We start from the raw sequence: 14,106 nt of genomic DNA, 5'->3' as shown, positions 1-14,106 counted from the left end.
ACCCAGGGTGTGGCAGCAGCCGCTCGGGTAATTATTCTCTGTCAGCTTTAAAATATGCTTATGTTGAATTTATTACTCTTAGTGTTGTTAAATGATTCAATAATAACAAACTGTATCGGAAAACTGTATCGAATCCAAATCAGTAATTCATCAATAATGTTTCCAATATTAATTGCTTTTCAACAATGCTGTTAAGGTCGTATTTTATTTGAATGTGTGTTTGATGAAAAATAAAAATGTACTGTGGTTGTCCAAGATTTGGACAAATTGCTCATAATTGGATCCTCTGCAGTGAATGAGAGTCCAAACGGCTGATAAAAAACATCACTATAAGTAATCCACATAAATCCTGTCCATCAATAAATGTCTTGTGCGGTAAAAAGCTGTGCATTTGTAATAAACAAATCAGTTTTCTTTTTCCTTCAAACCATTGCTTTTGGCTTTATTTATAATAATGCTTTAAAATAATTGCTTTGCTATTTCTTTTAAGGATTTGTAAATTACAGCCCCCAATCTGTTTGAGCTACGGACATGCACGATTCCGTCTACGGTGTTCATTCATTTATTTTATAATTACACAATACCCATAGTTGTGTAACCCTTTCAAAACACAAGAATATTCAATGATGCAGAGGGTGCAAGGTATTAACAGTTTACATTAATGTACTTTAACAATGTACATTAAACAACAATTGTAAATGCAACAAAATTGTTAAAATGTAAAAAATAAAAAAAAATAAAATAAAAATTAATTATAAAACAATGATTATATATGTTAGGTTTCTTATCCAATATTTTTTAAGCACATTTATCCAAAGTATATAAAGGGTAGATTTTCCTGCTTATGACCATGAAGTAATACAATAAGACATTTTTGAAAAGATCAAAGAATGCAAAACTATGATTTGTACCTGGTGGATGACAAAAAAAGTCAAAACTCGCACTGAAGGAGGGACCCGAGCCTAGAGAGCAGAATATGGGCGGGCCTTTTTGCCAGTGAGCGTCCACCTAACGACTATCCAAAACACCTTAGCGACTGCATAGCAGCATGTTGGCAACCAGCCACAACACCTTAGAACTGTGGCTGTCAAGCAGGGACCAAGTTCATGAAAACAAAAAATATCCTAAATGCACATATACACAACCGTTCAAAAGTTTGAGTTCGGTGAGATAAAAAAAGTGTCATATGTTCATTGAGACTGTATTTATTTGATAAAAATTACAGTAAAAACTAATATTGTGAGAAATTACTATGATTTAAAATAGCAGTTTTACTTTAAAATGTAATTTATTCCTGTGATGCAAAGCTGAATTTTCAGCATCATTACTTAAGTCTACATTGATCCTTCAGAAATCATTCTAATATGCTGATTTGTAATCAATGTTGGAAACAGTTTTGCTGCTTAATATTTTTTTGACTACACTACACTCCAGCATAATATAAATACATAGTGTATAGGACCATTGTTCTAGAAACATGGTGGTATAAGTAAATGCCACTCATTTGTTTTTGTTTTTTATATAAAAATCTACTTGTAATTTATACACTAAATATTTTTGTGTAGTATTTACTTTGAAAATAATTTCACTCATAAATCGTAGTAAATTTTAATAAGAATTACGCTAAGCAACACATTGAATTAAACATTTTGATGTTAAGTGTTTTTAATAGGTTAAATATTTGCTCAAGGCGGTCGACTGTGATGGTAAAGGGAATTTGAAATATCGTTTTTCCTTTGTGAAGGTTGGCATGGCAGAAGTAGTAATGAACTTGCTGAATAAATGACCTTAACCTTTAACCGCATTGATGATTGAGGTTAAGGGTTAACAATCTATTGATTAGAAACAGGTCAAAACTGTCCTGTAGAAATGATGGACAATTAAACAGAGCTTCCAAAGACATTCAGTATAATAGGGCCACGGCAGGGCTCGTTGTGCTTTGACATCATGTCACATGTCATACAAAACATTGTGGCCAATAGACATTACCAAGGTAAAGAATGGTCTGGCTGTGAGATAAAACTGCTTGAGCTTCAAAGCCACATTACTTATTTTGTCAGTCAGCATCTGAGCTGGTTAGGTGAACTCTTAATTTTTTAGATAATTCGATCTTAATATGCTGTATTTGCCGATATTTTGAGCGTCCCACCCTGCAACACTGACTCAACCAATTGGTCTGTGGGAGTGTTTGGAGAAAATCTTTGAATAATATTTTTTGGTCTTTGGTTTTCTGCGGAAATGATGCACTTTACCTTTAGCTTAGCCTAAGTTGCTCCATTAGACTGACCTTGTAGTCTATTGATCATTTTGTCTTCACAGAATAACACGATAAACAAAGACACATTTATATTGTAGAGTGAAAATAAAACTGCTTTATGGAAATGTAAGCCTCACAGGCTCTCTGTGACCCTCATATGTATAAATAAAAGCGTGCTTCTGCTGACTCATACAGGATATTGCTCTCAGCTCCTTTCAGAAAGTGGATCTGATTCAGTGTTACCCAGAACACATGTAGACGTGTCTTGCCTGTGATTTCTTCCCTTATCTTAAGATGCTGGAGGCTTGTTGTCCCAGCCAAGCTCTTTACAGAATTAAATAAGCCTATTAGGAAATGTCAAGGCTTTTTAATATATATAACTAATATTCAATCTTTCAACTCACGTATTTAGTCATATGCATTATAGCTGTATTTGTATTTTTTTTATACAATAAAGAATACGATTATTTATGAAATTATACGGACAGAAGGAATTAAAAAAAAATTACTTAATTTGTTAAAATAAATATTTTTGTATATTAGTTATATTTAACAGTTTAGTTTTATTTATTGTTTATACTATCTTATACTTTATTACATGAAGAAGAAATTAGATTATTTATTCAGTGAGACTGACAGGAGAAATTGACTGTTATTAAAGGAGAAATAAACTATGATTGATTTTTAATAAACATTATATGTAAATGCACTGTAAAACAGTGACTGAAAAAAGACACCATGAATGATAGAAGAAAGGTCCTCTTTCTCCAAAATGGTGGATGTTGCCATTTGTGAGGTCATTGCTTCAGTTTCATGAATTATTAAAGTCCACTGGCCTGGGTACTTCTTAGACACAGTTGTCTCTGATTTGTCCCGCCGTCATGCAGCTTATTGTTCCATTGGATGTGTAAAGCTGTGATTATATTTGTATCAGTGTAGATATTTTGGACCACTGTAATGTGCTTCTGACTGTTACGAATTATATATAGAGAGTAGCATAGGCCAAGTTAAAGTGAAGTCCCAATTATTTTCCCTCCAATTAATTATTTTTTGTTGTTTAATGTTGTCTCAGAGCAAGACTTCAGGGGCAGATCTACGAAACCCCTGCTGCCACACCAGTTGGCCGCAACAAATTAAAGGTTATGACCAATTTGAAAATTTATGAGCGCGAATCTTTCGTGATTCCTGATCCCGCTCCGAACTCCCGAACTGATTCAAATGATTTGCGATCCCCAGACTGACTCAAATGATTCGCGAACCCGCTTTTTACTCCCGAACTGACTCAAATGATTCGCGAACCCGCTTTGAACTCTCGAATTGATTCAAATGATCCGCGATCCCGCTCCGAACTCCCAAACTGACTCAAATGATTCGCGACCCCGCTCCGAACTCCCAAACTGACTCAAATGATTCGCGATCCCCATAACTGACTCAAATGATTCGCTAACCCGCTTTGAACCAAGGGGCAAGGAACTCGACCGGAAGTTGAAGTCAGGTGGGGGCTGCCATCTTTTAGCAGAACTTCACTTGCGTTAGCATTCCCATTGACTCCCATTCATTTTGGCGTCACTTTGACAGCGAATAACTTTACATCTGAGGCGTTTAAAGACTCTGTTTGTCCATTATTTATTTCTAAAGATACACGACAATGTATAAAGTGCTCCATTACCTTCTATGTTACATTATGGCCCCGTATAAACAGTTTTTGTAAAAAATAGGCTAACGATTGCGTCATAACCACTCGGCTCTCTGTCGCATTACCGTACAGACAGGAGGAGAAGCTCACAGGCAATTAACTTAATATGGCGTACTGGCGTTACATTTTAAAATACTATACAAAATAATTAATCAGAATGTTTACTCCTACTCACTCACGACAAAGAACTCTCCGCTCAAGCTCGCCGTCTCTGCAAGATTAACGATGGCAGTTTTCACGCACAGCTACTAGAAGATTTACATCTGCCAGACAGGTTGCTGACGTCGTCAAGCTTCGTTTGAGTCTGCGCGTCAGAAACGGAAGTGCTAAAAAACGCTAAAGCTGGGCTTCATTTGTCTCAATTGAGTTCCAATGGGGTCGCTGTGTCCATTTCTTTTACTGTCTATGCTTTGAACTCCCGAACTGACTCAAATGATTCGCGAACCCGCTCCGAACTCCCGAACTAATTCAAATGTTTTGCGATCCCCAAACTGACTCAAATGATTCGCGGTCCCGCTCTTAACTCCCAAACTGACTCAAATGATTCGCCATCCCCATAACTGACTCAAATGATTCTAGATCCCGCTACGAACTCCCGAACTGATTCAAATGATTCGCAATCCCCAAACTGACTCAAATGATTCGCGAAACCGCTCCGAACTCCCGAACTGATTCAAATGATTTGCGATCCCCAAACTCTAATAATTTACAAAGTATTAATATACTGTAATATTTTTGTTGTTGTTGTTGTTGCTATAAAAACAGACTTAAGCCATCAATAGCCTTTAAAATGGCTTAAAATGCATTATATAAAAAAATAATGAGGCAATTAATAATAACACTGTTACAATAATACAAAACTGCTTAGTTTCCTTTTGCATGAATTGTGAATGCTTGAGACTATAAAATAAATTAGAGTCATAATAAAGTTATAGCCACAGGTAAATGTCAAGAGCTACAATTGTGATTTGTAAATAATACAATTTATTCATTTAGTTAGATTTTTTCCATCATCATATTTGAGGAAGGGGGGCACAACAATACAATCCTGCTTAGGGCACCCATTTGGCCAGCAGCGGCCCTGAAGGTGTTGTTATACACGTCTCTGGGAATGTGTGCTCTACTACACACACACACACACACTGAAGCACGCGTGGTGTTTTCAGCTCTTCACTATATTGATGCATGATGTATGCTACACATGTGCACGTCAGTGTGCTATGAGAGGATTTCACCATTTCATTTGATAAAACTATCGTCATTCATTCGTATCGTATACACAGACTGCTGCAGGTGTGTGTCTGTGAAGGGTAAATGAACCGTGAGCTGGCAGCATTTATTTTTCTCTATCATTCCTCCTACAGTCTCATTCATTACTGTATAGGCTCTTTGTGTTTGGTCAGTATGTGACGGCCAAAAGACTCTAGAATTATGGTGGTTAACTTGCCAGAACATCCACACTTTCTTCAGTAAGTGTAAAATATAGTTTACTGCTAGTTTCTTTAAAGGAATAGTTCACTCAAAAATGACTATCTGCTAAAAAATATACTCACCTGCTGGCCATCCAAGATGTAGATTAGTTTGTTTTTCATCAGAATATTTGGAGAAATTTAACATTTCATCACTTGCACACCAAAGGATCCTCTGCAGTGAATGAGTGCCGTCAGAATGAGAGTCCAAACTGCCGATAAAAACATCACAATAATTTACAAGTAATCCACACCTTTCCAGTCCATCAGTTAAAGTTAAAGAATAGTACCTAGCCATATTGGCCTAGAAAATCGCAACTTTTCATTTTCCGTCAGTCTTAGTGCACAATGAAACTACAGAAGAGTCATGTTTTAAATAGGAAAAATATGAGATGCTAACGGTCTAATCAGATTCAATGATCTATGTTAAGCTAAGCTAAAAGTGCTCTCTCACACCAAGTCTACCAACATATTTGTTTTGAACTGCTTTCATTTGTTCCAGAGGACAAATTTTTTAAAGGAAGCAATTTGAACAAATATGCAGCTTTTCATTTTCAATTGATGGACTGTAGAGGTGTGTATAACTTGTGGATTATTGTGATGTTTTTATCAGCTATTTGGACTCTCATTCTTACGGCACCCATTCACTGCAGGGGATCCATTGGTGAGCAAATAATGTAGTTTAATTTACCCAAATCTGTTTAGATGAAGAAACAAACTCATCTATAATCTTGGATGGGCTGTGGGTAAGAATTTGTGGATTTTCATCAAATGTTCTTTTTTAGGTGAACAATCACTTTAATTATGATAATATATTACAGCTCTGATTTGCATAAAACACGTTGGAGCAGGAGAACTACTCCTGTGGTTCTTTGAAAGCCAGTTTGTAACTTAATCAAGGATTTGCAAAGGGATAATAAAGGTTGTTCATAACCGACTTTTATGCAAATGTAAGACAGCCACTTAAGATTTAAGATTTAAAATGATGTAGTCTTGACAGAATGTTGCTTAGAGTTCTTTATTGCATGTAAGAAGCTCATGTAATTCTATCAGAATTTAATGCTCCCATATAAACTGTTTTATCCTGGCGTCTTTTTTTTTTCATTTCACTTTAGATTTGCTCCCTTTTCTTGAAGGTGTGAGGAACATTTGAGAAGGGGGCGAGAAACAAATATTGACTGTATCCCCAGCATATCTGCTTGTGGATACAGTTAATAATTCAGTGGATTTGGGACAGAGCCCCAGAGAGAAGAACGCTACCTGCAGAGAGTTTCTGGCTTTACACTGTATTTGTAAGCAGAGTTTCAACTGTGGATAGTTTCTCCTGTATGATGCTGCAAAGTGACACAGCAGAACTAGACTTCTAACATTAAAATCTTCAAAGCTTTTCCTTGAGGTTGCCCTTACAGAGCTCACAAGACTTGAGTTAGCAGTTATGTTTTAAGTATTTACTTTGTTTCAGATGTTTCTCTTAAAATTCCTTGAGAGAAATAAACACATCACTGAAAAATTTGGTGTATGATTTACATTTAAAATTTTCATTCCGAGTATTTAACATTTGATCAACATTCAACATTTCAACATTTAGGCCTAATATTTAATTTAACATGTTACTTGTTGTTTCTTTGTTTTTTTTGTTTTTGTGTGTCTGAAATTTACTAGCAATTTTTCAGTGAAAATTTTTTTTTTTTTTCAATCATAAATAATTACAAAGAATCCATAGGCAACTCTGAATTAAAATGAAATTTTGAAGTAGAAAGACTGAAATAGTATTTTCTTCTAAAATGTACTCCAATAATTTGTTTTACTTACAACTTCAAAGAATATTTTTTACAGTTCACTTCAATAATCTTTATTTACAACTTGAAAAAAATATATACTTTTTTACAGTGTAATAGACACAATAAGACATTTGTTGACATACAGTAAGAGTTTCGTGCTATAAAATGAACACTGTACTATAGCTCAGGTCATTTGAACTTGGGAGAATAACATGAGAAATGTGTGAATTCACATTGAGATCTTAGAGTTCAGTCTCTTGGCAATTCGTAATAGTTTGAGACGTTGTTGAGCTGTTTTATGATCTTATTTTTTGTTGCAAGCAGGAGACTTGAAGGAATAGTTCACCCAAACATGAACTGTCATCGTTTACTCGCCCTCATGCTGATCTAAACCTTTATAACTTTAAGTGAACACACATGGGGATTTTTTTTTTCTTAAAAAGAAAATTATACAGCCTCAGGACACGATATGCTTTTGGCGTATGAAAAAAAAATAGTAATTTGGGTTTGGAACAACATTTTCATTTTTTGTTCAAATTGTGCTTTGCAACTCTCTTTGCTCTCCATTTAATTGCATGGCTTCATAGCATTGCTTGGCTCGCTCTTGTTACAGATGGGGCGTCATGTGGAAACGGCTCCTCTATAACTCAAATGATGCCAGTCAAAGTGAATCACAGCCTGACTGGAAATAGGTTTTAAATGCAGTTAGAAGGTTTAATGTGGGTGTTATGGGATTACTAGAGCCGCACTCTGTAGAGACTCAACTCAACCACACTGCCATCATTCACTCCCAGCGCTGCTCTACACGTCTCTATTGATTCTGGTTCACTCGTTTATCTAAACCAGCATGAAATATACAGAGAGATGCCATCTCAGCTATTCACTGAGACTTCTGATCCTCAGCCTTATTCTGATGCGAAGTAAAGTATTTAGTCTCTGCATAAAGACTGCTGAGAATATGCATAGTCACCTTCTGATGTTTGGTGACATTGACTCTGTTATTGCTGGAAGTTGATGGTTGCCATTGACTTCCATAGTAGAAAAAATATACTATGGAACTCAATGGCAACCACCAAATGTGTGATTAACAGCACTCTTCCAAATATCTTCTATGTTCAACATAAGAAAGCAACTATAATGTAAAAATAATGCCTGTTTCCAAACAGGTTTCCCAAACATTTAGTACATTTTTAAAGTGCTGTAACAGAGACATGCATAAGATTCATCAGTGCATCTATTTCAGTAATATCCATCAGGAACTCGTGACAATTTTATTTGTGAAATTGTAGTAACAACAAACATAATGTCAAAATATATAGTTCATTTATGCTATTCAGCACTTAAATGTTCACTGTAATCTAACCCTTTTTCTGGGTCACACTTTTGGGATGCAGCTGCATTTGTGCATACTTCATTGTGATTTCGGTAGGTGTCAGATTGTGGTGTGAGACTGTATTCACTAAGAAAGCAGGAGTTTGACCCATTTTGAGCTCTAACGGAGGCTGCAGATTATTTCAGAGGATTTTGTGAAGTCAGCAGAACTGATGACTGGTTTATTGAGTGCCTGGTATAATTAAGTAAAGCATTTGGCTCTTGGACAGCAGTACATTAAAGGTCATTTTGCCTTGTATTATTCATCTGTTGTTTATTGTTTATTTGCAATGAAACTTTAGTAGTGTGGAAATAAAACAGACAGGGTGACAGATATAGATAAAAATGATTTTGCACCAGCACCTCAAATGGCATCAATTCGTGGTTTGAAAGCAACATTATGGAGAAAAGATTCATATTTTAGTCTGAAGCATTTATTACTTACAATCTCACAGCTTTTCACTTTACAAGTCATTAATTAATGGACTGGAGTCATGTGGATTACTTGTTGAACAGTAAACATTACATCTTATTGAGGGTGGACTGGAGCCACTTGGTAAAGAGATTAACATAGAGCATGCAAAAGCACCATTTGTGTGTATGTAATGGTTTGAATAAGTTATGCATGCATGTGATATGCTAATCACCTGTACGGCCCTGTGTAATCCTGCGTGAACACTTGTTTGCATGTTCCCCTGATGCAGATGTGTGCCATCATATGTTGTTCTGTCACTGATGCATTTGCAAACAAACACATCTGAAATCATTCTCTCTGCCCTTTCATGTTGAATGTCAACTAATGAATCGTTTGGACGGCTTCATCCGTGCTTTAACAAATACATGCAGATGAGCTGTAAATGCCAGAAATCCATAATAGCTGAATTATTCATGGGATTGCTATGATGCTATTGGTAGGATGGCATCACTCTGTACTGAAGCAGCATATTAACCAGACGCTCAAACCAGATCGTTCAAGATATTGATTTCCAATCGTTGACTTCCCTGTTGCAGTGGCCTAGATATTCAAAGCTGGATAATGGCGATGAGACAGCATCATGATGAGCGTCAGTTGTTCCGGTTCAGGATCATCTTCCTTACAGTCAGATATCTTTCTTTGTGCAGGGTGGAAATGACCTCAGCTGCTGATGTAATGCCGTTGTGTATGACTTTAGAAATGACCTCATTGTGCGTTATTCATAGGCATTTAGAATCTGTTACAGTAGCTAATGCAGTAATTATGTTAGTAGTGAGTTTGCATTGTGGCATTGACTTTAGCATAAGTAGACGCCACTGGCTTATACTTCAGCAAATCCAAACAAATGTTTTTGTTATGATTGTGTGTTATCTATAACATGGGCACTGTAATGTAGAGTGTTACCAAACTATTCTTTATCTTTATGGCATAAACTTCAGAAACAGAAATTATTTTTGTTATATTCTGTCGAGTCATGGTGAATTTAGTTATTTAAAAAGGAAGTATTACATTTTATTGGTTTATGAATTCTCAGGGAGTTGAACCCCTTTGAGCTACAGGAACATGTTTAGTTTTAGCTGGCTTAATATTGTAATATTATGAAATACAGCACAGAAGATAAGAAGATCTGCTGAATTTTAAGGCAGATGTTTTAAAGTTCATTAGAGCTTGATTTTAAAAGTTTTACAGTTTTAGTGTTATTTATATACTATTATAGGATTTATTACTATTTTGAATTAGTTCAAAATATCTCTGTTTAACTTTATTTTTATTTCAGTTTTAGCATGAAATTTATAATTGTTTCTTTGGAAACTAACTAAAAGTTTAAGTTTTTCATATAATATTTATATTGTATTTAATTTCAGCTTTATTTTCAATAATGCAAACAATTTTCAAAAGTTTGTTTTAGTTAACTAACAACACTGAAAAAAGTTTATTTATTTATATATCAAGTATAAAATGTAAATATGTAGTTTTTTTAAACACTAAGTAGTTTGACTATTTTTTTTCATTGTATTTTTATAATGTTGGCATGTAAAATAGCATTTGTTGCTGAGATGGCAATATGCATAATCCTCACTGTAAGTGATGTAAAAAGAGTTTATCTGCGATAAAACACAGTTTGATGGAGCATGATCCCTGACATGAATTTATAGGTTTCTATTCCCAATAGAATCTTTTTTGTGGCTTAGTTAAGTTTAGTTTTGAGGTCATGTGTATGCTCTATATGTGCTCTAAATAAAACATATAACTTCTAAATGTGTGTATCTATGCACAAAGTAATTGACGATTCATTTTGGTTTTAATAAAATGCTCTCTGCAATGAGAATATACTCTGGAGGATTGCAGAATTGTAAGCAGCTCAATTAAGAGCAGCTCAAAGATGCATTATGTAGGCTTTAATGTTTCCTGAATCAGCTGAGCAGTGTGTTTTTTCTGTAATTTGCCATTTTTAACCATGTTTTTAATCATTTTTTTTTTCTTCAAAATAGAAAATAATTCCTTAAAATGAGAAATACCTTTCTTTAAATGCTTTTCTAATGCTTCTCCATGAGAGCCACTGTACATGCTGTCATCTATGACAGTGACCATTAGATTTGCATCCCAGATTACCTCTGACTATCCATATTTAACTAAATCTGGCAGCTCTTTTAATATTAACCCTAACCCTTCTTTTTTTTAAATAATCCTTTCTTTTTTGTCTCCTCTCTGAACAGCTAAACCAAAAAGCCCCATCCTCAGGATCACACTGTGTTTCACCATGAATGTTGCTGCATCACCGATGGCCAGTGAGGCTTCCTCCCCTATGATAACCTCTGTGACTCCCACCCTGGAACCTGGCCCTGACAAACACGATGATCCGTGTGGGCCAAGCGTCAGCGGGGATGAGCCAACCCAGAAACAAGATCCCAACCGCAGGTACCAAAAACCCCCTCCTCTCCACACAGGGGCCGACTGGAAGGTGGTTCTGCACCTGCCGGAGATCGAGACCTGGCTGAGGACCACGACAGAGAGAGTCAGAGACCTCACACACTCTGTGCAGCAAGACAGCATCAATAGACACGTGGATGTGCACCTAGTACAACTCAAGGTAAGAGTGCATTAATGCTTGATTCTGATGGGTCAGTTGCAGCATTGAAGAGACGTGCTGAATATGCTGAATGCATATTTGTCCATGGCAACATAATGGTGCTGTTTATTTCTGTTCAGAAATTTGAGGTCTGTAAGATTTTATGTTTTTAAAAGAAGTCTCTTATACTCACTAAGGCTGCAAATATTTGGTCAAAAATACAGTAAAAACATGAATATTTTCAAATACTGTTACAATTTAAAACAACCGCTTTCTATTCTAAAATATTGGACTTTATATTATTTTAAAGGAACACTGCACTTTTTAAAAAAAAAAATAGACTAATTTTCCAACTCCCCTAGAGTTAAACAGTTGAGTTTTTGAATCCATTCAGCCGATCTCAAGGTCTCGCGGTAGCATGTTTAGCTTAGTACAGCATAGATCATTTAACTACAGAAGAGTCAAGTTTTAAATTGGAAAAATATATAAACTCTTTGGTTATTTTTGAAAGAGATGTTAACAATCTAATCAGATTCAATTATCTATGCTAAGCTAAGCTAAAAGTGCTACCACCAGACTCAGAGATCGGCTGAATGGATTCGCAAACGGTAAAATGCAACTGTTTAACTCTAGGTGAGTTGGAAAATGAGCATATTTTCAAAAAAAGTGTAGTGTTCCTTTAAGGATGAGCATAAACCTTTGATAGATGGTGAGAAGCTCAGCATGAAAACGAATGTCACCGGAATAAAGAACTGGGTTAGAAGACACCTAATATAGAGAAACATATGTTACATTGCAGATAAATATGTTAGTGAGCTAATCCATAGATAAAGTAAATTGAATTACAGATTAGTAATGTGAAAATTTGTATTGTTGCAATGTCTTTTCTAATTGGTAGAGCTATTTTTGTAACAGAATCTCAAAGCTAATCTACTGTATAATTTCAGATCAAACCACTATTTCATGTCCATTGCATTTATTTATTAAGTAGCCGTGTAATACAGTCTTATTCAAATTGTCAGGGTGTATTTTATTTGAGCACATTGATTCATGGTCCAAAATGTACATGATTAACAGCACCGCAGCGGTCTATCTTAGACGTCTGGTAATGGAGGGATCGGCTATAAACACAGTATGGACTTTAAGAGCCGTAATGGATATTTGAGTTGTAGATTAGTTGGATATGATGCGGATCAATCATTGAGCGGACAAGAGCTCTTATTAGATTCCTCTACTCAACTTGGACTCTGTTTCTGCGAAGAGCACAGAATAGCTTGCTGGATCTTTTTTTCAAGTTGACGTTGCATTAGTAGATGTGTAAATATATATATATTTATTTCCACAAATGCTTAAGTTTGTCCAGATGAATATCACATTGCATGGTTTAATTTTATTTTACTATTTCCTATCATCTTTTTCTTTAATTATTTGCTTTCATCAACTCGTGAACTCCAGTGTGGGAAACCCTGGTCTATTGCACTAGGATCCATATTTTTGATGACTGGATGATGTCCCATAGATTCAGTGATGATGAGATCATAGTGAGAGTTTCAGCGTTACTCTCACAGCTGAGCGGCTAAATCCCTCTGCTCTACTTTCAGATTGAGAATCTATTACATAACACTATCTGAAAGAATGAGGTTTTAGTAAAATCGTTGTTTTCCGGTTGTGTTCTCATTTCATCTTTTGCGTTTGTTGAGGTTTAATCAGAACAGTGTGCTCAGTAGTCTTTAATTAGATGTTCACCCTCTCAGTGTCTTTATGAGGGAGAATCTTCTTCATCATGTTACAGCTCAGATAAACTGCTGCTCACATCACTATGAGAGCCATTCAGAGAACCAGAGGACTGTTTTGAAACCGAGACAGAAGGAAGTGTTTAACCTCAAAAAGCAACATGCTTTAGTTTTAAGTGAAAGTTAAAAGGAAACCGGATGCGTCACCGTTCCTCTTGGCGTAGTCTGTGTATTATTAATGTGTTACAGGAATCTCTTCTTTAAGTGAACGTGTGTCACAGCTCCTGGAACGTGACCTGCTGGTTTCCTCTCTTCCTCCAACATTGCATTTGTTCATTTGACTGCTGCTCTGTGTTAAATAACACACTGCAGTCTCTGGTGTCACAGTGTTTTACAGCCAGTCTGAGAAGCTGCCTTTCCTGTTAATAAATCATGTGTGAGGCTTTTAGAGAGAGAGAAAGAGTGTGTGTGTGTGTGTGTGTGTGTGTGTGTGTGTCTGACTCTGAAGCAGAGCTTTTGACATTGAAATTGCCAACACAGTTATATCTTTTTAGCTGCTGTATGAAATTAGATTGTTCCATTAGGCTATTAACTATCAAATAATATCAGTCTGTTCTGAACCGTTTGAATGCCACATTCCTTCGGATCTTGTTTAAACAATATCTTATAATGTAATGATGCTTTATAAAGAGACTGTTGGTAAAAAAAATGATTACTATTCTAATTAAATATATGAATAAATTTAGCACACACAC

At 35.7% G+C, this 14,106-nt stretch overlaps 1 protein-coding gene across 4 annotated transcripts in view; it reads left to right on the top strand.

Moving 5' to 3' along the window:
* Positions 1-14,106, top strand: part of akap6 (A kinase (PRKA) anchor protein 6) — a 121,979-nt gene that overhangs the window by 3,322 nt on the left and 104,551 nt on the right. For all 4 annotated transcript variants that reach the window (XM_026286533.1, XM_026286534.1, XM_026286531.1 and 1 more), the window contains one exon: positions 11,266-11,639. In XM_026286533.1, the coding sequence (XP_026142318.1) occupies positions 11,310-11,639 (330 nt within the window). In that variant the 5' untranslated portion in view covers positions 11,266-11,309. The remainder of the gene's footprint in view (positions 1-11,265; positions 11,640-14,106) is intronic.

Source organism: Carassius auratus, chromosome 17 (genome assembly GCF_003368295.1).
Source record: "Carassius auratus strain Wakin chromosome 17, ASM336829v1, whole genome shotgun sequence".
Lineage (NCBI taxonomy): Eukaryota > Metazoa > Chordata > Actinopteri > Cypriniformes > Cyprinidae > Carassius > Carassius auratus.
This window is presented reverse-complemented; position numbering and strand designations above follow the sequence as displayed.